Source organism: Camelus ferus, chromosome 1 (assembly GCF_009834535.1).
Source record: "Camelus ferus isolate YT-003-E chromosome 1, BCGSAC_Cfer_1.0, whole genome shotgun sequence".
Taxonomy (NCBI): domain Eukaryota; kingdom Metazoa; phylum Chordata; class Mammalia; order Artiodactyla; family Camelidae; genus Camelus; species Camelus ferus.
The window spans coordinates 87,807,536-87,834,144 of NC_045696.1; the positions used below are offsets into that span (position 1 = coordinate 87,807,536).

Genomic DNA, 26,609 nt, shown 5'->3' on the forward strand with positions numbered 1-26,609 from the left:
GGTGTAGTTTAATGTCCTGTCAGCTGGAAAGTAGATGGTGTAGGTTCCAGCCCGAGTATGAAGACCTAAGAATCAGGATCACCGAGGACAGGTAAAGAGCCAGGTCCTAGCTCAAACCATCAGGCAAAGACAGCAAATCCTCTCTTCCTCCAGCTTTTGTGTTCTATTCAGACTCTCGATGGATGGGATGATGCCCATCCATGTTGGGGAGGACCATCTGTTTCACTCAGTCTATCAATTCAAACAGTAGTCTCTTCTAAAAGCACCCTCACAGACATACCCAGAAAGTGTTTAACCAGCTATCTGGGCATCTCATGATTCAGTTACATTGACACAAAATGAATTATCACAGTCAGTATCACAGAAGTCTCAGCCTGATCTTTCCTGGATATTCACCACTGAAAGACAAACACATCTGAACATGAGTAGTGGACAAGTGATGTCTGTCCACCAGGTTTTCTTTTTTCTTTTTTTTTTTTTTTCTTTTTCCCACCAGGTTTTCTTTGTATAAAAACAAACAACTTCCTGGAATGAAGCACTGGAAGAGAGCTAAGCGTGCCAATGTTCACAGTACCGATGCCTCTCCTTGAACAAGAAATCATATTCTCATGACCAAATAGTGTTTTTTACTCATATTTGTTCCAGTTCTCTATGGGGTCACATCCAAACTCTTGGAGGAAGAGTGAGATAAGGATGAATAGATCACAAGGCTCATTTCTTTGAAAAATATTGCAAGACTTTGAGAAATAAGACAATTCACAGAATAGAGTGTATCTCTGTTCAGGAGAAAAACCTTCTATTTATTCAGTGTAGCTGACAGCACAGTTTGGGCACATCACAGGCTGCAAAATAACACCATGGAGCAGTAGCCCTCACTTGCGTCACTGTGGGAGCAGCATGAAACCGCAGGAGAAGGAGCCCTGTGTATAAACTAGGAAGTCAAGATCCAGTCCCTGGGATTCCACGGGTGGCACAGGCCTCAGGAGTGGAAACTGAGAACGGAGGACAGAGCGGGAAAAGAGGGAACAGTCAAAGGCCACGTAGTTGCTGTAAGAATTTGATCATGAACGTTCAAGGAAATATTCGGAACAAAATAACCTGAACAAAAACCTAGGTCCTGTTAGCAGGAGAGATGACTGGTGTGAATTGTGAATAGCTGCTAGTGAGGTCAGCACTGGAAAGTTCTGAAGGGACTGTGACATGTAACAAGGGCTTATACCCCGAGAACACATTTAGTCACCCCAAAACCATTTTAAGCCCACATTTAGAATGAAGTGAGGAAACACATGTACAGCACTATTTAAGCTTAAATTCTACTCTAGAGTGAATGAACTTGGGAGAAATAAACAAAAAAAAAAAAAATAGAGCCAATAAGCGCAACAAGAATAAGACTGATGACTATTTCTTTCTGTTTTATGATTAAGGAAATAATGCACATTAGTATCATAAAGATCATAAAGAAATAATAAAAAATTTTACTAACAAGTAGCATAATTTCTAAAACGGAAACAAACAAACAAACCAGGAGGCTGTCTCAGCAGAGCACAGGCAGGTATGATGAAGTGCAACGGCTCTGAAGCTGGCATCCTCAGACTGAATCTCCGGTCTGTTACTCACTGATGCTGGGGCCTTGGGCAAATCACAGACCCAAGTCTCTGTTTTCTGTTCTGTAAAATGAAAGTAATTATGACAACCTCCCAGACTACTGAATAAATTCAATGAAGTAATATACCTAAAGCATTTAGCATAGAGGCTGGTACATACTGTGGACTCAATGAGTGTACATAGTTCCATTATTATCCTCATAATTCTTTTCTAAAGAACTAAATATGAACAAGTGCTCTGTGTAGATATTTATCAACAGAATAGAGGACTATGAAATCATTTGAGCTGAGAAGTATTTTGCTGAACATTCTGATTATACCTTTGTTATGCCTCTATTGGTCAAGGAAAATTAATGTAAGTACACAGACACACATACTCTTATACATTCACAATCCCAAAGCTGGCATAAGGAGCAGGATGATTTCATGTCCTGATTTATAACTGGGCCAGCAGGCTGGATACTCTCCCATGTACAATTATTTCACCACCTCCTCAACTTCTTTATCTAATTAATTGTAACACTAATAATGTTACTTTATGCAAGGGGTAAAGAATCACTAGCAAATATTTGTAAGGCATTCTGAAATATTTTTAAAAGCCTTATAATCCTAAAGAGGAGACAATTTAATTATCTTCAGTTCTTACATTGTTTTCATAGCATTTTACTTTATTCTTCTCAACACATTTTTTCCAGAGTCAGCCTGGCAAGGAAGTAGCATTTTATGATAATTGCTTTCATTCTCTGAAGTGCCAGTACCTTCCTCCTCACAATTAGTCACTGTTCACAGAGACAAATGAACATCTACTTGAACTTTAGTATGAAGAAAATGATGCTATAACAAATGGAAGTATCCTAAAAAGGTTCTATTACTTTTACATTAGGTGAATAAATAGGAAAATCAAGAATATTATTCCTGAAGGTAAGAATAACTTTGTTTAAGAACCAGCAGTTTTACTTCACTACTTAAAAAGAAAAAAAAAACCTTTCTATTTACTATTTTTATGCACAATTATAGCACAGTGGTTCAAAAGTTCACCAGCTATCGAGAGAATTAAACATGAGTTTTATAGGAACAGCTCCCTCCTATCTATATGACTTACACTAGGATACTTGTATGGGAAAGGGTATTTTCTCAACCATAGAAATTCAATTAACTCGTGTTTCTTTTACTGAGTTTCCTATTTTGAATGGGGCCTTTTCTCATCAGCTTCCACCATCATTTCATAAGAGAACTGTCCTGTCTCCCACTGGATTTCAGCATAGCTGAAAGTGGTAACTTAAAAATGTATTTAAATTGACTGGTAAACATGATTTGGTAAAAAATCCATTAAAATAATCTCCCAAATGCCCTGATGCATTAAACACTTACAGGTACACTTATATTACAGGCAGAGAATGTGTTTATCTCTATTTTATGAATAGTCAGCAAAGGAAAAAAGGGAGCCCAGAAATTGACAGCTGGCCCAGAAAGAATTTCCACACATTCAGTGTATGCATGCACGAAGCTTTTATTCTGTTTGTATAGATAATAATGTAGGTCCTTAATTAGTTCTGGAAGGCATATATTGTGAGCTGAATGTTACCTGGCAAGCATTCAAAAGACACAAGTTTACATTTTCTTTTTCTCTACCTAGGGAATATTCTTTAAGAAATGAATTTCATATATTAGAAAAAAAACATTCTTTTCATAAAACATTAACAAGCTGCAACAATGAAATCTCTTTTTTTGCCATTCTGTTTAATTAAAATCTCACTTTGGATAGCTTGAATACATATAACTTAGAGCAGGTATGAAATCGCTAATAGATGAACGGAAAAGTACCAAAGTAAAACAAGATATCAAAGAACCACTAATAACCAAGGCTCCAACAGATGAGACCCATTAAAATGTTTAATTATGTATTAGAAATACCTCCCAGCACCATTAAGAATATTTTTGCATAATGTGATTTCTTTCATCAGATATTAGACATAGTAAAGAGTTGTTGACATCATTTTTAAAGATTTCTAGTTTTACTAGTCATTTACCAATTCTAACAAATAAAAAATTCACATTTTTCAAATTCTTTGTCTTTGTGCTACCGTTAAATTGCCACATCTAATGAAGGAGTGCAAGATTTACTGACTTTTCAAATCACGCATAATACATTAAAATATATTTATATAGTATCCAATATATCCATTATGGTCTTACAAGGAGCTATAGGAGTTGCAAAGATAAATAATTATGGACTCTACCATCAAGGAGCTTATAGTTTATTAAAATATATGGCCACTATACTAAATAACTATAATTTCAGGTAGAAATTTATTTTTTAAAGCATTCAGAGTGATTAGATGTTATAGCCTTCATGTGAAAAACAAGTAACTAATTTTAACGTCAAACATACAGTATGAGAAAGTGAATTGAAGAAAGTAATTTGGGGATGAAAGAGGGAGATTGCACTTGAAAGATTACGGAAAATCATGAGTATTTGACAAAGCTTCTGGAACTTTACTCCACTGAGGAAAAAGACCAAAAAAAAAGGCTAATGATGCAATGATCAGGAATTTTTTTGGTAAAAAAATGAACATTTCTAAAAAGATTCCAATCAAATATAGTGAATGAAACTTAAGCTTAGGAAGGTAGAAAGAGCTTAGATAAGACAAATTTACTACTTATAATCCATTTTACTTGCTTAGGTAAATTCAGTATGTGTGAATTCCATGACTGTCATCTATATAAATGAGTTGGCCAAAAATAAAAACAAAAACACCAGTACAGAACTTTCTGCAAAGATACTGGCATGCCATTATCTCTACTATAAAAGCAAAAATATTTGAAAGAAAAATGGCCAAAAAGGAGAAAAACAGCCACTCAAAATATACAATGATTGTAGAAGATGATTGTAAAAGCTAGATACAAAGCTAGCAATTTCTCTTTAGGAAAAAAAAAACAAAACAGATGAAGTGAAATAAAGAAGCAATTATTTGTAGGCAGGGTATACACTTACATTTCTGATTACTGGTTATATCATATGTGTTTTAAAAGTGTATGGATTCATATTACAGATATGTAAGCTTTGAAATCTCAAGTGCATGCCTTTGAGGACAGGGATCATGTTTCATATTTCTTTTCATATTCCAAAGCTATGACTAGTGCAACATTTTTCACAAAGTAGATTATTCACAAACACTTCACGAATTGAACTATTGTGATTTTAAGAACATTGGTAATTCTCCCCATCCCAGAATTTGGGGACCTTGTTCTTTTAACTGATATACTTATTTAGTTTTTGCTTATTTACTAAAAGGCAACTGTCATCTGAGAAATGTGACAGAGTAGGCCTCTTTGGCCCACTAACACTTTAAAAATCAGAGTGTAGACTGGAAGGCTTAGAACAAACCATGGAAATTTTTAAGCATAAAGTGACTCACAAAGTACGTACCATAGAACATAAGCCCCACAAATGATTTCAGGAATAAAAAGATCTCTGGTCAAATGAATTTGGTCAAATAATGTTTTCTTCCTGGTGATAAATAATATAATTACCATAGTAAAGGATTTGAGAAGTCTCTTAGTAAAGAAAACAGCTTAATTTTTTTTAAATGCATATTTCCCAAAATTATTTGAAGAGATGCTCTTTCCTCATAATAAACATCTATATCCATATGTGTCTATATAGTAAAGAATTCCTATTGCTTCTTTTTCTCTGGAGAACCCTAAGACTCTCACACCTTAGCTCTGTCCATGTTCAGACCTACTCTAGCTGCACAATTACACTCAACAATCATTCTATGACCAGTATTAAGTTCTGGTACAGTTACGAACTAACATACGACCTTATAATAGTTTCAGGATCAACTAAATGAGAGGAAGGCACATATAAAGGGCTTGTAAAACTTAAGGTACACACAGTTACACAGTTCTGTTCTAGATAAAAATTAGAGTTCAAAAGAGCTAAGATCAATATAGCAAGAACAGCACACAAAAGAAAAAACCTCCCAGCTATACTTATAGATTGTATGCATTAATATTAAATGGGTTGCCTAGAATCCTCGGAACACCCATGAGACAGTAACAATTGCCAGACTGGGTCTAATCTTTGATTGCAGTACTAAGAGAAGTTTGTGAGAAGCCAGAGTTGTTGTCTTTTGTTTCAACTATGAGCTAAATATGAATATATTAAGCATGACTATATTTTAGTCTTTATAGAACTTCAGCTTTTATAACCACTGGAGATAATTATTCTCAACTTCTCCATCAAATATGTAAAAGTAGCATTTTTTCCCCCAAAGTTTTGGCTTAAATTTACTGGAGGTACTATACTTGAAAACTATGAAACATTTCTGTTCATGCCATAGAAAATCTTTTTGTTCATTCTATAGTAATTTTACATTTCGAAATCTTTGGATATTTTAGGTTTGATAAACTTTTGATAGACATAAATTATATCACATGTTTTCATCCGTGGGTATCTCAGCTCTACGTATTTACTGAGGTAAGGTGTGGTATTGCGTAACACAGAAGAGAGACTTTAAAAAATTATTTTTCATCATGTTTTTCTGTAAATCCTGCCCACCTCAGAAATAACTTCCACCAACCTTCCCCCTTTTCTGTTGGAAATCTCCAGCCCTGACTGGTCTTCTTTCTTTAGAAACCCTTCCCTTCTCACTCTGGATCCTTTTTTTCCTACTTTCTTTAGAAATAAATGTACAGAAACAATTAAACATTAATTTAATGAATACCTCAAGCCCACCTAATCATTTATAATAATTGCTTCATTTTTTTTCTTGAAAATATAAAGTACTCAATATCCAGTCAAAGTCCCCATCTAACGCTCCCTGTTCCCATCTTTTCCTCATCCTCCCTCCCACTCTTCAGCATTGAACACTATCTAGAATACAGGGTTTATTATCCCTATAAAATTTTATGATCTATTATTGCCTGTGTGTTTTAATAAATAATACATAGCAATGCTTTGCATATTTTTCAACCATAAATGGTATGGTGTTCATCCCATTCTGCAACTTGCTCATTTCCATCAACAATTTATTCACCTTAAGTAGTAGATCACATTACATTGTACTGATATACCAAGAGTGATTCTAATTCCTCGTTGATGAGAAGGCAAGGTAGTCCCATCTTTTTGTATTATAAAACTTGCTACAATGCACATTCTCATTGATCTAAAGAGCTTTAGAACAGTGCCCGACACAGTTAAACCCTTAAATGTAACCTATCAGAAAAGCACGGTCCAGAGATAAAGAATATTAACATCAGCTGGGAGGTTGTGAGGAACGTAGAATTTCAAGGCTCACCCTAGACCACTGTAACCAGAACATACATTTCAACAGGAGACCCCATGGTTTATATGTGAATTAAAATTTGAAAAGCACTGATTCACCTTACTCCTAACTGCAGGTACTACTATGTTGATGCTACAGCTGCCTTAGTTGTTAAGTATCCTTATAAATGTGCAAAAATTTCTCCAGAAAGTTAAGTCGTGGGGATTAAGCATACGCAGATTTTCAACTCTTCTAAATGCTGTTTTACAAAAGGAGTGTACTTGTATCTATAGCCAAGAGCAATGTTTCAGAGTCCTCAGTTCTCCATGTCTTCAACAGCAATGGATATGGTCATGTTTTCAATTTTCTGACAGAATTTAGTTAAAATGATATTTTGTTGTTGTTTTACTTCACATTTCCCCAAGCCCCATAAGGTTGATTCTTGGTAATGTTTATTGGCATTCACTTCCCCTCTCACATGAAATACCTTTTTATGTAAGTGTCTTTTTTCTATTGAGGTGTTTCTTTTTTTTTTAATTTTTAAAAGTTGTTTTTATGTTGAGAATGCTATTTTGTTCTCTGAATGTACTACAAGTATATTCTCCCATCTGTGGCTTCATTGTTGTTGTTTTTCTTTAATTTGTTTATAGCACCTATTTCTCCATTCAGACCATGAAGTCAAATTTAATATCCTTTCCCTTATGTTTTGAGATTTAAAAAAAAAAATCTTTCTATGTTTCAAAAGCACTGCCCCAACATCTATTACTGAACAGTCCAGTCTTTCCCTTATGGATTTGTTACGCTACACTTTCAATATAATAAAACTCTGCATATGTGTGATCTATTTAGTCTCTGTGTTCTGTTCAAATATTCTATTTTCCTATTCCTACACATCTAAAATCAGCATTTCTTTATAATATGTATTAATGTCTGGTAGACCTAAGCTATTTTTTTCTTATGACTTTAACGGTTTCGGTTTCATATATTTTTAAGGCTATGTTGTTAAATGCACACAAATTCATGATGGCTTTATCTTATTTTTTAATTATTATATGCAGTCCATTTATTAAATTAGATTCTATTTTGATTGATTAAAATTGTAACATTAGCTTTCTATTGATAAGGATTATCTATATTTCAGTCTCTACGTGTGATTTAGTTTTATAGCTCTCTTATGAACAGCATGTAAATAATTTATAGAAGGCAATATAATAGTCTATTTTAATAGGTTACTGTTCTCTATTTACATTTAAATTTTCCATTATCACAATATACTTTTTTGTTTCTTAAACTTTAGAATTTTGGTTTAAACTTTTACATTTTAACAAAAATCATTATAAGTGATTAAAATCCTTTAATAATTGTTTAGTGACTATGCTATTGAACTGTAGTCTTTATAATCTTACAGCTACCATTTCCTTTTTGTTTTATTTTGTTTTGTTTTTCCTCTATAAGAAGATGGTTTAGTCAGGAATAAAATTAATTGACAATTATTTTCCTTCAATACTCTGAAAATACCAATTTATTTTGTTCTAGTCTCTCAGTTGTTGAAAAAAATGCTTAATATCAATCTAGATACTTATAAGAAATCTAGATTCCTTGTTAAGAAATATGTCTGTCTGAAAAATATTTAAAGTAATTCCATTTATCTGCCACAATTTGTAGTTTGACAATAGTGTGTCAAGTTGTAGGTCTACTTTTATTTATTTGGCATAGTATTATTCACAGTATTTTAAATAATCATTCCTATTTTTGTTCAATTATGGAAAATTCTCTGCTATTATATCCTCAGTTATCACTTCACTAATCTCATTTCTATTTTCATCTGAATTCGAATCAGACATGTTTGAAGCCTCTCCATCTATTTCCCATGTCTATTCTATACTTTTCATATTCGTCTATATTTTGTCTCCTTCTTTTCTATTTTGAGTGAATTCTTCAGAATTATTTTCTGAAGTTTATGAATTCTTTAATGATTCCTAAAGGTTCTTATTTATTATTTCCTCAGGATTCAAATACTATTAATTGTATTCTAAAATACAGACATACATATACACATATACACATGCCTGTTTTCTGTCTTTTTTAATCTAAATAAAATTATTATTTACCTTTGTGAGTGTTCTAAACACATTTATTTTAAGTATTTGGCCATCTTTCCTATAAAATTATTTTTATCTGAAACAAATTCCTAGTTGTTCATTTTATTAGTTATTCTTATTAGATATATTTATGCATTTTGGAATTTGGGGTTCAGACTCATTTTTAATTTAGGCTGTTGTCATTTGTCTTTCATATTTCTGGCTTAGTTTTACCTCTTTCTCTTTCTCTCTACTCACATGGTCCTATAAGTCAGTTTCACAATCTTATCTTATAATGGCATTGTGGATTTCCTTTTCCACAATACTACATGGATTATCTTAGATCTGGTTGCTAGGGGTGGAAGGAGAAGGGATGCAATAGGATGGTAGGCAGGTCCATGACTGCTTATCAAGCGGTAGCCTCAGACAAAAGTCAGCAACTTTTTGAGTCATCATTTCTTATTCCTCATTTACGAAGAGGTTGGGAAATTGGATCAGGGCAGTGGGAAAGGTGTTGGGAGTCACTCAACTTCTGACTTTCATCAGTGAAACTGGTTTTGGTCTGTAGTCTCACAAAGAGCCCTTTTTAATGTTCTTTTCCCTGAAAGAGCTGGTTTCTCACCTAATGTTTCTGGACTCAGATCCCAACCAGCCTGCGGCATCTGCTTACTCAACTCTCTGTGATTCTGGTCTGTTCCTCATCCACAGAGGTGTTTATACAGACTTGTCAGCTATGTTTTTATTTTTATATTTTATTTCTCATTGCTCTGAGTTTGAAGTTTCTACTGTACCTGAGCATGAACTAACCAAGTCATCTTGTCCAGAAGAAACGTCCTTTCTAATATGACTCTGTCTACTGCCTTTCTGGTTTTTGTTTTTGGGTTGTTGTTGTTGTTGTTTTGCATTTTAAGCTGGATGGTACCTAAACAAAAAAAGAAATAAACAATATCTTCATTCCTTACAAGACAAGGGGAAGGACAGAGTCATGAGTTCTTCTCCTTTAATACTTTCATCCAAGTACATGAGAGTATTAAAGAGTTGTTCTACCTCATAGGTTTGTTGTGAGAGTAGATGTGAGAATGCAGCAAAGCACCTGGCCCAGGCCTGGCATACGTTAAGGCCTCTGGAAAGTTAGGTCATCATTATTCATCTTTAAGCCTAGTTTGCTTATTAGTGGTTCAAAACATCATGGCTTTTTACAAATAGATAACATACATCTAACTCATGTATTAAAAACATAATGTGGGAGTTAAAAATCTCTCAAATGCTTCCTCAGTAAGAATGAAAGAAAAAGAAGAAAATCACCATTCCTCTGGTCTTGCACTTTATTCCCACATGTACTTTATAAACTATGATTTATAAGTTGCCTTTTTCTTCTTTTACTGATAAAAATATAGATATTTATGTTGGAAGAAAATTTAAAGATCATCTATTTGTATCCCCTCAGTTAGATATGAAGCTTGATCCTCAGAGAATAAACTATTTTGGTCCCATTTACCCAGCCAATGAATGACATAAATGGGTCTCAAATTCTGGTTTCCTACTTCTAAAACTCCTAAGTTTATTTTAGGTCCTTTTTCCTTACCTAAAAAAAGTATAACTCCCACTAAACCCCACTGCAGATCAAAGAGCCATCTACAACAGATTTGGAATGGAGATTAATATTAAACTAAATAGATACAAAATGATACCACACCTTTCCCATTGCCCCATCAAAATTCCCAATCTCATCAGAAACAACAGAAAGCACTAAACAGAAAGCTTGTTTCCTGCTTTGCAAACTACCCTCATATTTTCAAGCATATTTTTAACCTCATTCTACTAGTGAGACAGGATGGAAGCGGGCAGGGCACAAGCATTAACAGAATGACACAGCAATTAGTACCAAGATGGTGGAAGATCCAACTCCCAGTAGACCTTGAGCTTCAATATATGTTCATTGAAATACAATACCTGCTAAATGGCCCTCCCACAGGTGCCAGGACAGTTCCAAGGTTGACTATGAAAGGTCAAAAAGTGGGTCATGGCCCAGTTCTTGAGAACCCCAGCCCCTTCCCCAAAGTTGTTGGACTAATCCTCCCACTTGTGAGCATATAAAGTTACCAAGCACATAAAAACTAACAATCCCTACACCTTGTGCAGCCAATATCATTTTTCCTAGCTGACCTCACGCTCTGAGGCCACCGCTTTCCCTTCTGAGTAAGATGGCCAACATTCTGCCTATATAATGTGTATCTCCTAGGCCTTTCTCTTGCCTTTTGAGATGGCCCACACTCTGTCTATGTAGTGTGTAAATCTACTTTTGCTTTAACTACCCCCACACCTCGTGGCCTCTCTGACCTTCTGAAATAGCCTGCATTCTGTCTACGGAGTACGTATCTCTCTAAATAAACCTACTTTTACTCAACTATGGCTTGCTCTTGAATTCTTTCCTGCTCAAAGCCAAGAACCCTCACTTGGCAGGGCACATCCCAGGGACTCGCCTGGGACTGGGACATGGCCATCCTCTCACATTTCATTTTTGCCTCTATCATTAGGAAGAATGAAGGGCAGTAAAATTTCACTCAAATTTATTATGAACCACAAATAGATCATTTTCAAGTCTCCCAAAAGTTATACCATGAACAGTGATCACAGTAATATTGCAAAATGCCTAAATGTTACATGAGATGAAATGCAGAAGACTCATTTTCATACGCTAATGCCTCCCCACCTTGTGAGCCAACTTTGCCTAATTAAGAAAAACCTCATGGGGAATATGCTGCAGATGGATCAACAGTAGCTACTCTACTGTAATTGATGTGAAAATACTTGCATATACCTAACACAGGTACATTTCATTTTATAGAGACCTACACTCATTAGTACAAATTTTCAGGTAACAGAATCTCCAAAAGCTTCTTCCCCAGAAAAGCTGCCTCTGTTGACTGGCACTAATTGTTATAATCATCTTACACAAAAGGCATGACATGGTGTCATTACGTTCCTTCCCTGTCTCAAGCAGACTCTGGTTTGGAGTTGGCAGAAAATTGTCTCCAGGAAGCTCATAAAATTTCAACAAACGAAAATGATTTGATTTTTTCCTATTTCTACAGATACTACAAGGCATTTTAAAGGACAAAATTTCTCAATTCTAGAGTCTAGAAATGTAAACAGAAAAATGTCAAATGACTGTAAAAAGTAATTATCTTGAAAGCCGAAGGATGGCTTAATGATCATTTAAAAGAGAATTTATATAGACATACAGATTCTAACTCCAAATATTCTAAACCCTCACCCTCAGAAATCCATCTGGGTCATGGCTGGTCCTGGGTAACTTTAGGAAATTCTTAATGCTGTCTCTGAAGTACTCAGCCTTGCTTTCTAAGAGTTTTCCTCATTTCAAGACATCAATTTCCTACATAACCAAGGACTCATTGCCCAAAACTTCTCCAATCCCAGCAGCCATGCTGGTGTCAGGTTTCTTATAATGGGGAGGTAGAGGTGGGGAGTAGGCAGAGGGACTTTTAAATAGTCAGAAAACAAATTTTATTAGCGCTGCAACCTTGAAGAAGTTATTTTGCTCCTCAGATTCCTAACCCATGAAACATAGATTAAGATTTGCCTTACCAGGTTATTGTGAGGGTCTGTGCAGATGATATGCATGAAAGAGTGTTACAAACAGTAAAGTAGGGTGACGTCCTCTTAGTCGTGTACAGAGCAGCACAGATTCAAGTTAGTGCACTAGCTCTGCACATTGAAGATTATCTCGAATTATAAATGTCCAGTTTAAAGCATCAAAGACTCATGAATAGATGGGACAGTTTGAGGACCAGAGGATCTTTTCCCTTATCACAGAAACTGACAGCTGCCTTCTGTGTCTGGATGTCTGACATTGTCTCTAAACTGACTCCAGGACAAAGAATTCCACAGTTAATGAGATGGGATATTTTCCAGTCTTAGGCTGATGAACCTCAATGTGTCCACTGTTGCAGAGAACCGAAAGCTACTTGTCCTAAATCACTAAACTATCTAGGAATTACCCTAGTCACCCCCATGAAGTATTATATGAAATAGTCAATTCTAACATCAACAAGTAGAGAAATCCACCTAATTCTGGCTTAAGCACAAAGGAATTTATTAGCCAAGACATGAATCGGCTTCAGGCATGGATGCACCAGTGCACCCAATGATGTTAGGAGCCTGTCTCTTTCCAGCTCTTGGTTCAGCTTGCCTCTGTGTTGGCTTCTTTCTCAGAATGATCGCCACATGTAGTAGAATGGTGGCCCGGTTTTCATCCCTCTACAGCAGCCACCCCAGCAAAGTGAAAGCTTCCATTTTCCAATAGATTCAAAAAATCCCCAGGGATAATGCACATTCAAAAGGTTTGGAAGGTCTGGCTTGGATTTGAGTCAGAAGTGAGTAATTTAGAATGGAGAATACACGGTTCCCCAAAGAAAACTGAGTAGTTGTTATGAGAAGACTGGAGACTGAAAGCTAGTCAGGCAAAAACAACAGATGTCCACTACATGCCCAGTCTCTATCATTCAAAACATCCTGGGTACAGTCCACTAAAGTTTTATCCTTCTAAGGCCTATTTTGTATTTGGTTTTACGAAAATCGCATTTGATAGCCAAGTATGCAGTTACTTTTATAGTCAATTCAGAGGGATACAGTCAACAATTTATACAGCAGCAGTGTTGTGTCTCATGAATAGAAGAAAGAAACCCTAAGGACGGAATGTGACCTTGCCAGATCCCACTGGAAGAGAAACCCACTTTATGCACAGCTGAGGTTGAGCTGCTCGATAATATGTCATACAATCAAGTGTGAGCTGTGCTAAATGCCAGTTTTACAGAAATCAGCGTGACATTCTTCCCAGAAATGGAGCTAACAATTATTTTCAAGTTTAGGACTAGTTAAAACAAATTGTTATTGAACAAATTTCTCTGTATAGTTTTGGAAAGAAATGTGTCTTTTCTTTGTGAAAATCATATTAAGCAAAGCCAGAGTGTTTTCTACATTTTAACTTAATTTCCTGTGGGGAAATGGCTTTCTGGAACTTTGGAAAATGTAGATTGATGACAAATCCCCAGGATACCACTTGCAAGTTGTAGGATCTTGGCAAAATTTCTCAAACAACAAAGCCTCAGTGGTTTTATCTGTAAAACAGGAATACTATCTCACTGCTCGAATGTAGAAGACTAATATTTTCAATATAAGCCAAGAAAAAAAGTACAAAATGCAAAATAAATCTAAGGGCATAAAAACATCTATACACTTCAATTAAAATTGTAATGAAATGAAGTAAAATTCCATTTAAATATTAATACCATTACAGAGAAATATTTAGCCTCTCATTCTTATCCAAATGTCTTAGAATAAAGAGTAAATATTTTTCTACAAACCAATTCATCATCATAATGGATTAGATAGATGGAAAATATTGCTTAGAAATTTTTCTGAAAATAGAATAATGGAAATGCATGTGGACCAAAGCCAAGAATACTAGGCCTGAGTCTTGGTTTTCTCTCCAATATTTAGAGAAATTTGAAAAGAACCTTTTTCTCTGTATGTCACTAAAGACAATGCTCACTGTGTTCTCATACGACACTGAGACAACAGGAGAGTCAGTGGTAATTATGTAAAGTTCTATACAGCTAAACATAAGGAAAAATACAATATAAACACAGGGAAATGTTTTGGAGAGAAAGGAGTGTTTTCTGTGAAATCCAAGCTATTTGGATTTTTTTTTTGTTCTTATTTTTTAATTCCATAAGTCTTGCCCAATTAGAGACTTTGCATTAAAGTTTTCCTTCTTGTCCATATTTTGCTTTCTGCTTGGGAGTTCATATATATTAAATCTAGGAAAGCGGCTAAGGACACAGGCCTTGCTATCAAGTACATCTGAATTTCAGTCCCAATGGCATCACTCCTTAAGTATGAGGCTTTAGATAGATTCTACCATTCTATGGCTGTTTCCTCATCTGGAAAAGGAAAACAGCATTTTTATCTACTTTACAGAATTCTTATGGGGATGAAATAAGGTAACATAAGTAAAGTGATTTGCAAAGAGCCTCACTCCAAATAAACACACAGCAAATATTACATGTTATATTACAGTTATTATTTCTATTTACTATAATAAGCATTATTTCAACTAAGCAGAGACAGGAAGGTCAAGAAATCTATCACACATAAGAGGTCACTGTTTAACAGCTGATGCTGTCACTAAGTAGAGGCAGATTTACACCTGGAATAAAGATAAAGTGAATCTTTAATTCCAGTACAAGTTGCTCCTGGATAAACTGCACATTTTTTCTTCTATCAAGGAAAACAAGGTCACATTTATTAACGACGCTGAAATGCAAGAAAAATCACTGCTATTTCATTCTTTGCAGCACACACAGGTCCCATCAATGTTGAGTATATAATGCTGGAAGGAATGACAACCTTTTCTTTTGTGAACATGCCTCACTATTCAAATCTTCTTTCCTGTTCATCTCTGTTTACTTGTCTTGAGTCTCTGGCTTATGAATGTCTTTGTTAGAGGATTTACCGCACTATATTGCAGGTTTTTTGGTTTCATGTCAATTTGACTAAGAATTCTTTAAAATGTCTAAATGGTAATCATCTTCTATTTCCAGAGCTTAGCATGCTGCCTGGTAAATAAGAGGCATGCAGTAAAGTTTATTAAATTTAATTTAATTTATACAGGGACTTTTCAAAGCTCCTTTAACTTATATATGAGTGATTTCTTTCTTTGGAAACATTGTCTTAGCCATTATTGCAACCAGACAGTCTTCCTTTCTAAGGGTTAAGTAACAAATGTAATCAATCTCCTATAGAAGCACATAAACTAGGTGAAAAGCACTGATTTTAAAGCACTCCTATGTTATGTTCAAAAAAGTTCCAGGCTATATCACTCAAAAACACATAAAAACTAATCTTACTTCTTCACTGAAACTCAAAACAGTAGGAATCTGAAATAGCATATGAATCATTTGTATTAGTTAAGTCATTATTTTGCATATGAATAGATTTCACAAACCATCCTCACCTGACACCTTGGTAATCAGTTTATGGGTACATCTATCTAGATTTCTCTTTAATCTTGATATTGTATATAAAAATATTAAAATATAGTCCTTAATATAAATATTTCTTAACGTGAGCTTAAAATTTTAATTTCAAAATACATATTTCTTAGCTTCACTGCAGAAATACTTGTATGAAACATTTCCTTTATATATTTTACCAGGCTACACAATGCATGCTCTCTCTATATTAAGCTTCTAATACCCTGGCAGAAATGCTTTTGGACTATTCACATCTGATACTGTCCTGGGATCTTCCACTTTAACTATTTTCAACACATTTTTCTAAATGCTAATAATGAAATAAAAATGTGTATCTCTTTAAACTGATGGAAAGTTAAAGCTTAAGTATTTAAGTATGACTTTTCTTTCAACCTCAAAATAGGTCTTTTTTTCTTTGAAAAGCATAGCTGCTTCTTTCCTAATTTTAAGTACTAGTCATTTTTAATACTTCATAGTTTTGAAAGCATTCTAACATTTTAACCCATACTATTTCAGAATTAATGTGTTTCCTTACAGTTGATACAAGGGACTAGAAATAAGCCAAGGAAACAGAAACCCTGAGTTCTTTTTCCAGTCCCTTATTTGATGCTAGATCATAATTTTCCTACTCTCAGCACAAAATTTGCCCACCCTCTGCTGCCCCCTTTCTCAAGGACTTCAATGACCTTTCTTCAGGACCATCCAGTATCAACCTATAAGGCAACAGTAACACCCAATATAGTCTATGCAGAGAATCATATTCTTGTGGAAGCCAGCGTACATTTTCTTTAAGTCAAATGTCTAATTTCACTAATTTATTTGCTGCATTTCCAACAGTCATAATACGCCAACACGTTATTTCAAAGACGATGCATTGTAACAAAATTCACTCAGAATTTATTAAGGAAAATATAATAAAATCTATAAATAGGAAAGACGAAGTATATGAGAAGTAGTTGTCCAACTTGTAATTCATACACATTTGTTTATGAACCTTGGAATTCATGGAGACTCAAAGCTTCAGCTCATGCTGTTAGGGTTCTAGCCTCCTTGTTCATCATCTTCCTTCCCTGACTGCCTGCCCGACAGAGCCCAGCTTTGCTTAGCAGCACCTACAATTGCTTTAGCCAGTTCCTTGTAAAAAGTCTTAGTGGTTCTGCTCTTGGGTTGAACTCCAATATATAACCCGGTATCGTTAGTACATTACTGGGCATTATGTACAAAAACCAAACAGCACTTGAACCATTCATACTTCATGTGCCTGCCCATGTGGGAATGTCTCCTACTGAATCCTTGAGATTCTATATCCAGAGATTGGTCTACTCCTTCCTGCCTACTATAAAGAATTGGCAGAGTTTTAGATTTAAGCCTTAACTCTGCAACTGCAGTGCTGAGTAGTTTTGGAGAATTATGCAATGCCTATCATATTGCAAAAGGCCCTAGATTTACAATGAAATCAAATAGATATGATTTCCAACCTCTCCCTAACTCCAAGAGATGTTCGGAACTCAACCTTTTTATGTTTGTAAGTCTGTTCAAAAACCACATGAATTTATTACTTTAGGAGTAATACAAGGATATTTTGATATCAGAAATTATATTCTATAATTACATATTATATTCTATGACTCTTAATTTTATATGCTGAGTAAGTGGGATATTGGTATATCTTGGTCCCAGAAACAATTTTATCAAATTGGCATTTTTATTTTTTTTTGTTCTGGTTACTATTTTTCTATAATAACAATTACAGCATTGTTGTCCTATAACATATTATGGCTATAAAGATTTGATAAATCAACACATTTACTTTACTAATGTCTGTATTTTTTAAAGTTATTCACCCAGAGAAAATTATTACAAATAATGTGATATTAAATTAGTTCACAAACCTGGTCATTTAAAAGAGAGTGAACCAGATATGTTATAGCAGATAGTCAACATTCTTGGACTTCATAGTCTTAGGTTCAACCACTTGCATGGTCCCCTTAAGGCCCAAGAGATATAATAATTTATAATTTTCCTGAAGCATACATTTAACCACATCATTACAAGGTTGTCAAACAGGAGCTAGTGAGTCAACTAAGCAAACAAAAACCACATCTCAAAGCACCTTCATCATGGTATACTTGTAAGAAAAAAACAATAACAATAATGTGGACTGAATTAATAATGGGGACTGAATTATTTGGTGAAGCAACATTCGTAATATTGAGATTTCTTGAAATACCTCATAATTTATCCTTTTCAAATATCAAACATCTAAATGTTCTTCCAGTTTTGTCTGTTATTTGTTGGTTTATAGATCGGTTTTGTCAAGAGCTACGTTTTGTTAAGGGGTTATAATACAACTATCTTTCTTTTTAATTGAAGTATAGTCAGTTCACAATGTGTCAATTTCTGTTGTAGACCATAATGTTTCATTCACACATATACATACATATATTTGTTTTCAAATTCTTTTTCATTATAGGTTACTACAAGATACTGAACAAAGTTCCCTGTACTGTACAGAAGAAACTTGTTGCTTATCTATTTTATATATACTGGTTAATATCTGCAAATCTTAAACTCTCAATTTTATCTCTTCCCACCCCATTTCCCCCTGGTAACCTTAAGATTGCTTAATATGACATGACTACCTTTTGATAATCAAAGTATTCCGTCACTCAAGTGACTGCAAGTATTTGGTAGACACTTTCTTCATCATCCCCAAGTTTATAAGCACCTTGTCTGTTTCAAAACCTATAGAAATAATTTACATTCTTTTTTGTCTCTTTCACATCAATTTATTTTAATTACACCAAATTATAGCTCCCTGACTTATAAACTGAGAATCTAATATTATGAATGGAATGTGTCTGTCGTTTGAGGGAGGGGGGAGGCAGACAGGCAAGGGAGACAGGAAGATCCAGACAGAAAGGAAGACAGCAAGAGGGCAAGCACTCTTTTCTTTCCACAGGAGGAAAAAAATGAGGCCACTTCTTTCAACAGACATTAACACTCTTTCTGATTTCCTTTCTTCATATAATGTCAACAGTGTCATTTTTCTAACATTTTCTGTACGTGCTGCAGTAAAAGCAGCTCATTGGCTTCTCCTGTTATTTTCTGGGAAGTTGGCAGGAAAGAGCATCACCTAATGGAAACAGGACTGAAGTCTGCAGTCCCAAAGTCCGGCCTCAGCTCCACCTCTCCCCAATAAATGATGACCAAATGAGCCTGTTTTTATTTTTCTCACCCCAAATGCTTACCACAAGATTTTCACGATGGTAAAAGAACAGAATCCACATGAAATACATAGAAAACATGAGAAAACTATTACAAAGAAATGTTGAACAGAATTTTGTTATTTCTTTCTCCATGTTTGCTAGACACCAGAGTTCACTTTTAAGCTATCATTTCTGTCCTTCTCTTTCTGCCACAGCCCCACCAATTTTACATTTAGGTATCTCACCAATAAAAAAAAAAAAAAAGACTTCTTTGTTCTACAGAAAGCAGCAACTCTACTATTCAGCTTGCAACTCTGTTTCTGACAAGCATACAGAATACACTAATGGCTTCTTTCTTGGCAATCCAAAGGCCTCTTGAAAATTCTCATCTTTCTTGACCTCTCTGCATGATTTGACATGGCTCAACCTGTTGTCATTCTTGAACTGTTTTATTATTGTGGCTTCTACAGCAGCATTCCCTCCTCACATTTCCTATGATAGCTCTAGCTGCTTCTTTCATTCTTTTTTAACAGTCCCTCTTCCCATGCCTACCACCCAAGTCATGGGTTCTCTGTGGCTCACTCAACCCTCTTCAATTCATCTACTTGAGCCAAATCATTCTATTTCTTTGAAGATTTTAAAAGGATTTTTTTTTTGTCTTTTCCCCCCAGGCTTACTGAAGTATATTTGACAAACAAAATTGTATATATTTAAAGTGTACAACGTGATGAGTTGATATTTGTATTTATCATGAAATGATTCCCACAATCAAGCTAAGTAACACATCCATCACCTCACACAGTCACCCTTTTCAAAAATTTTTGTGGTGAGAATGGTTAAGATTTACTCTCAGCAAATTCTGAGTACAAAATACAGTATTATTAACTGTAGTCATTGTGTTGTGCATTAGATCCTTAGAATTTATTCATTTTATAACTTAAAGTTTGTAGACTTTGACCTCTATCTCTTCATTTCCCCCCAATCCCAACTCCTGGCACTACCATTCCACTTTTTGTTGCCATTAGTTAACTTTTTTAAGACACCACAGAAGTGATACTATATGAAGTATTTTGTTTATCTTTGTCTGGATTATTTTACTCAGCATAATACCCTCCAGATTCATCCACTTCATCAATGTTGTCTCAAATGTCAGGATTTCTTTCTTTTTTAAGGCTAAATGATATCCGTGTGTGTGTGTATATGTCTAATACATTTTTAAAATCCATATCCATGGACAGGCATCTGATTTTTTCCCATGTCTTGGCTACTGTGAATAATGTTCAGTGAACTTGGGAGTAAAAATATCTACTAATTTCATTTCCTTTGAATATATATCCAAAAGTAGAATTACTGTATCACATGGCAGTTCTATTTTTAGTTTTTTGAGAAACCTCCATATTGCTTTCCATAGTGGCTGCACCAATTCATATTTTCAACAACAGTGTACAAGGGTTCCTTTTTCTCCCATATCCTTGCCAACATTTGTTATCTCTTGTTTTTTTTGACAATAGCCAACCTGACTGGTGTGAGGTGATAACTCAGTGATTTTGATCTGCACGTCCCTGATGATTGGCGATGGTGAGCACATCTTGATGTATCTGTTGGCCATTTGGAAGTGTTCTTCGGGAAAATGTCTATTCAGGTCTTTACCCATTTTTAAATCAAATCATTTGTGGGTTTTTTTTTTTTAATAGTGAGTTGTATGTGTTCTTTATATTTGTAGCCACTAATCCCTTATAAGATATATGGTTTGCAAAAATTTTCTCCCATTCCACAGGTTACCTTTTCATTTTCTTGATTGTTTCCTTTGCTGTCCAGAAGATTTTTATTTTTTTTTTGTCATTCTACCTATTTTTTCTTTTGTCACTAGTGATTTTCATGTCATTTCAAAAAAAAACCATTGTCAAGATTAATATCAAAGGGCCTTTTTTTCCTGTGCATACTTCTATGAATTTTATGATTTTAAATATTACATTTAAGTCTTTGATACATTTGGGGTTATTTTTTGTGAGTGGTCTAAGATAGAGATCCAGTTTCATTCTTTAGCATATAGATACCCAGTTTTCCCAACACAACTTACTGTAGAAATTATCAACAACTATCCTTTCCTCACTATGTCTTCTTTGTGCCATTGGCAAAGATCAGTTAACCATATATAAGAGAGGATTCATTTCTGGGATTCTGTCCCATTGGTCTATGTGTCAGTTTTTATGCCAGTACCACACTGTTTTGATTATTATAGGTTTGTAATATAGTTTGAAATCAGAACGTGTGATACCTCCAGCATGTCCAAGTCATGCATATATAGACATATATATATATACATACACACGCATATGTTTGTTTTCATATTCTTTTTCATTAAAGATTATTACAAGATATTGAACATAGTTTCCTGTGCTATACAGAAGAAATTTCTTTTTAGATATTTTCTTGTCTTTTTCCCACTCTTTTCTATGAGCCTGCTTTCTTATATCTCAGACTACTTTCTTGTTATATCATCTATTACATCACTTTACAAAATACATTTCAGTTCATTTTCTTATGAGCACAAACTCACTCTGAAGCTTACTCCTGGCTCCTGCGGGGGAAAAAAACTGTTTTTTTCAAATTATGCTCTTCTTCTCTCTCTTGAATGCTATGTCTGTCTCCATTTGTGCTGCAGTTACTTTGAATAGGCTCCACATAGAAGGTTACTGTTATTTATTCTTGAATAAGAGTTTATTCAGAGCTGGCACTTGCCCAGAACTAGTGTGGGTAGATTATCACTGACTCCCCTCGTTGTTCACTTAAATTCATTAGAGGCTCCTCTGCAATCAGAAGCAGAGGCAATTTAAATTTTTGTAAGTTCAAGGCCATGAATGCAGAGTTTGCTGGGAGTGGGGAATATGCTGCCACCATGAGATGTCCTAGTATTGGATAGTCTCCTTTAAAAGTTTTTGTTTTCCCCTGAGTTTGGTTAAATTGCTTGGGCAAAATGGTGGCCTTTCTTAGCCAGTTTAACACAGGTTCTATTTCAAGAATCTAGGAGAGTAATACCCAGCTTCTTTTCTTAAGCTTCTCTTTCTCATGTTAAGAAAGACCCCAGCTGATGCTGAAGGGTAAAGCTACTTTAAGGAAGAACCTCAGTCCTTGCAGATTTTCTGTTTATGTAGACAAACTCATCTTTGGGCACTTACATACTTCATTCTAAAATGAATAATCTTACTGAAAAAAAAAAAGTCCTGCATATCTGCAAAAACTCTAAATATCTGGTGGCATTTAAATGGCATGTTGCTTTCTGAAATTCTCTTTCTCTCTCTGTAAAAATAGATGGAGAAATAGAATTTAATAGATACAGAAAGATACTGCTCTTTTCTGAACATTCTCCAACCTATGCACTATGAGTTCTGTCTTATATAACATAAAGGACTTCTATAAAGAAAGTTAGTTGACTCTAAGTGTCTAACCTACTCTTCCCTCCAGTAAATCCAAATAGAGAGATACAAGGGATGTAAAGGTGTGCTAAAAATAGTATGAGTGTCATTATCTACAGTGAATGCTACAACGGTCACTACACAATGAAAACCAGGCTGAGCTAGTCAACATCATTGAAAATAAATACATCCAACCCACAGAATTTATCTACCCAGTGCCAAGCCACCAAATGAAAAATGCAATTTTCAATTCAAGATTAGGTTACTCTAATGTTTTTTTTTTTGTCATTTTAATAAAATCATTATAAGGTCATAATCAACTAAAACAAAATTGACTCATCTCTAACTGATTTAAAATGTTTCAAGAAAATTTTCTAATCATAAATAGTTACCACATTAAAAGTTTTGTTTGTTCACATATTTCAAGATGGTAGATACCTAGCAATGTTTAAGAAATGATTAATATGACTGCTGAGAAAGTGGGAGGGAATATGAATGAGAGCATACATGGAGAAACTGGCCTTAATAGACAGGAAGGAATTTAAGCATGAGTGTGGTTGCATGTAATTTTAATATTTGGTGGATGGAAGTTGATTATACTCTAAATCAGAGAATCTCAGACCAGACTGCAACTTTGGAATCACCAGGTGAGTTTTTAAAACTACATTTATCTTGGATATGCTGATTTTGTTGTTGTTGTGTTCTGAATTGTGATAGATACTGGATTTTTAAAAATTTCTCCAGGCGATTCTAAAGCACAACAAAGTTGAGGACCACTCTTTTAGGAGGTACAGGAAGAATACAAAAATAGAAACAGAGAAGGGATTGTGAAGAAGTTTTAAATAACATATGCAGAATGCTAGAAAGGTGAGTTTCTACAAAGATAACAGAGGTCAGGCAGTGATGTAGGCTCAACTGAGGAGCAGAATGACTTGATAGTTGTACCAACTGATCCTATTCGAGTCTTTTCAAAAGTGCTCACCTACAGCCCTGCAACTCCATGTGCGTTCTGTGACCCCACCTGGGAAGTGGTTAAAATAAAGAAGTTCAGTCCCACCTCAGATCTCCTGATTCAGACTTTGCATGTTAATAAGAGTGCAGATACAGAAATGATCCATCACTGGGTTCCTTGAGCACTTATTTCTTCTGAGAGGGTAAAACAAAAGGACAGAAAGCTAGGGAATTCAGGGTGTTATCAGGAATGAATTGATCAACATTATGAACATGAGCTAGGTCAATGCAGAAAGGAAAGGGCAGATGGATAGAGAGAAGATCTAAGCATCAGCGTGCTGCAGAGAAGGTATGGTCAAAGTTTAGAAGGTGAGGGAGGACTTGTGCAGGTGTTTTGGCTGACAGCAACAGGAGCTATCAAATTACTAGAACATGGGAATGGCTGCTTTGCACTTTAGGAGTTAGCTAAGGAAAATATAGGTAAGAGACCAGATGACTTGTCCTGACAGTTTCTTGGAGGACAAGTGACACTCAAGCTTAGTAGTCTGGTAGCTTCAGTGCAGATCCCAAAATTCTCTGTAGGTTTTAGATGTTAGTGCCTGTGGCAAGTATAGCAATCTGGTAATCAAAAAAAAAAAAAAACAAAAAACCCCAAAACCTGAAAATAAACAATCAGTCTTTCATAGATATATGTGCAGGCAAATATGTGAGCATATGGTGTGTGTGTATTGGACAGAGGTTGTAAAAAGAGAGTAAGGAGCAGAAGCAAATCTATTATAAGTTGAAACTATGTTTCTATGGAAGCCAGCGATTTTAGCACACAGAATGTGAGGTCAATTCAGGTTTTTCTGGGATCATGTGATTTAGGACATGGATTAATCAAGGATTTATTCATGGGACTGATCCCCAGGTTCTTGATATTGAAAATATGTTCTCTCTCAGGAGTATAACAAGGCATGACATGGAGTCCATTGGGTGTTAGTGTTCCTAGGAACAGATAAAGTAGCTCCTCTAAGGACTAGTGGGCAAGTCTCTGAACAGTATTTCCTTCATCTATGAATCTTGTGGATTTACTATATTGAAACTAGGAGAGCCTGGTACAGAAAAAGTTAGACTGTTCCACTGAAGCAAGATATATTCCACACGTTTTAACAAAATAGGGAACCAAACAGATCTTCTGTTCTCTAGTCTTTATCTTGTATGATGTCATGAGAATTGTTGCTTACTTTTACTTTGTAATTGCTCTGTTAGAGACTAGAAGCCCATACAAAGTACCTTGATATGAATGATAAAGTTATAATTAGACATCACAGCTGTCCATCATTTGGGTACTATAGGGTGAGGAAGGACCAAGCCATATTTACATATCCTTGACCTTGGACTCTCCTCTTAAGATATAATGGAAGTGAAGATAGAAGAAGCATTCTTGAGTCTTCTTCTCAAACTCTGAAACAGTTCCACAGAGAGAAACTTCATTAGAGAAACAAGAAACTGTAACCAAAGTGTGTCATATCTAGTTACTACTTAATGTACTTGTCAGTTTAAAATACACACAGAAAGATACACACACAGAGGCATATATACATATATATATGAAAACTGATAAAGAAAATTTGATTTATAGGTCTGTCTTGAAATTCTCTTTGCTTTACTAACCTATGATAATAACCTATGTATCTTTGAGGTTCTGTACCCAAATTCAACTAAAACAGTAACCTCTTTCTTTTTTTACTTTTTTTTTTTTTACAGTAGCCTTTTTCTTGATAACTGTAAACAAAAAAAAGATACTACAAAACAGAAACAGACTCAGAGACACAGTAAACAAACCTATCGTTACCGGGAAGAAAGGGGGTGGGAAGGGATAAATTGGGAGTTTGAGAATTGCTAATATTAACTACTAAATATAAAATAGATTTAAAATTTTTTCTTCTTTATAGCACAGGGAACTATATTCAATATCTTGTAGTAACCTATAATGAAAAAGAATATGAAAACAAATATATGTATGTATACGCATGACTGGGAAATTATGCTGTACACCAGAGATTGATACATTGTAACTGACTATATTTCAATAAATACAAAACAAATTTAAAAATTAAAAAGATAAAAGGTTGGGTGATCTACCAAGGATGATTTCTTAGAAGGGGCTAGTATTAGGTTTTGGTTATAATTACCGTTGTGTGATTTTAAAAAACAATTTTAGAACATTTTTGTAACTCCAAAAAGAAGCCCCATACAGATTAGCATTCACTTCCCATTTCCCCTAAACTTCACTCCCACCCCTTAGCCTTAAGTAATCACTAAACTACTTTGTCTTTATAGATTTGTCTATGCTGAACATTACATATAAATAAAATCACATGATATGTGGTCTTTTGTAACTGATTTCTTTCCTTTGGCGTAACATTTTCAAAGATCACCTATTTTGTGTCCAAATTATATTCCACTATAAGGATATATCACATTTTGTTTATTCGCTGATTGATAGTCATCTGGGTTGTTTCCATAGGGGTTGTTATGAATAATGTTGCCATGAACAGTCATGTGAAAGTTTTTATATAAACAAATGTTTTCAATTCTCTTGGGTATATATCCAGGAGTGGAATTTCTGGGTCATATGGTAACTCTATATTTAACTTTTGAGAACTGCTAAATTTTTTTCCCCACAGTGAGTATTCCATTTTACATTCCCACCAGCAATTGTATATAGATTCCAATTCCCCCATGTCCTCACCAACACTTGTTACTGCCTGCCTTTTTGATTCTAGACATGACAGTATAAAGTGGTATCTTGTGATTTTCATTTATATTTCCCTAATGACTAATGATGCTGAACATCATTTTACATGCTTATTGCCCATTCTTTGGAGAAATTCAATTCAGAGGCTTTGCCTATGTTTTAATTAGGTTATTTGTCTTACATTATTATTTTACAAGTGTTCTGTTCTTTATGTATTCTAGATACCAGTACTTTATTAGATGTATGAATTAACAGTATTTTCTACCATTCCGGAATC

At 34.8% G+C, this 26,609-nt stretch overlaps 1 protein-coding gene across 1 annotated transcript in view; it reads right to left on the reverse strand.

The window, feature by feature from the left end:
- Positions 1–1,419: 1,419 nt before the first annotated feature.
- LOC116664609 overlaps positions 1,420–26,609 on the reverse strand; it is a 214,141-nt gene continuing 188,951 nt past the window's right edge. The window contains exon 4 of the mRNA XM_032482937.1: positions 1,420–1,667. Coding sequence (XP_032338828.1) covers positions 1,614–1,667 — 54 coding nt within the window. The 3' untranslated portion in view covers positions 1,420–1,613. The remainder of the gene's footprint in view (positions 1,668–26,609) is intronic.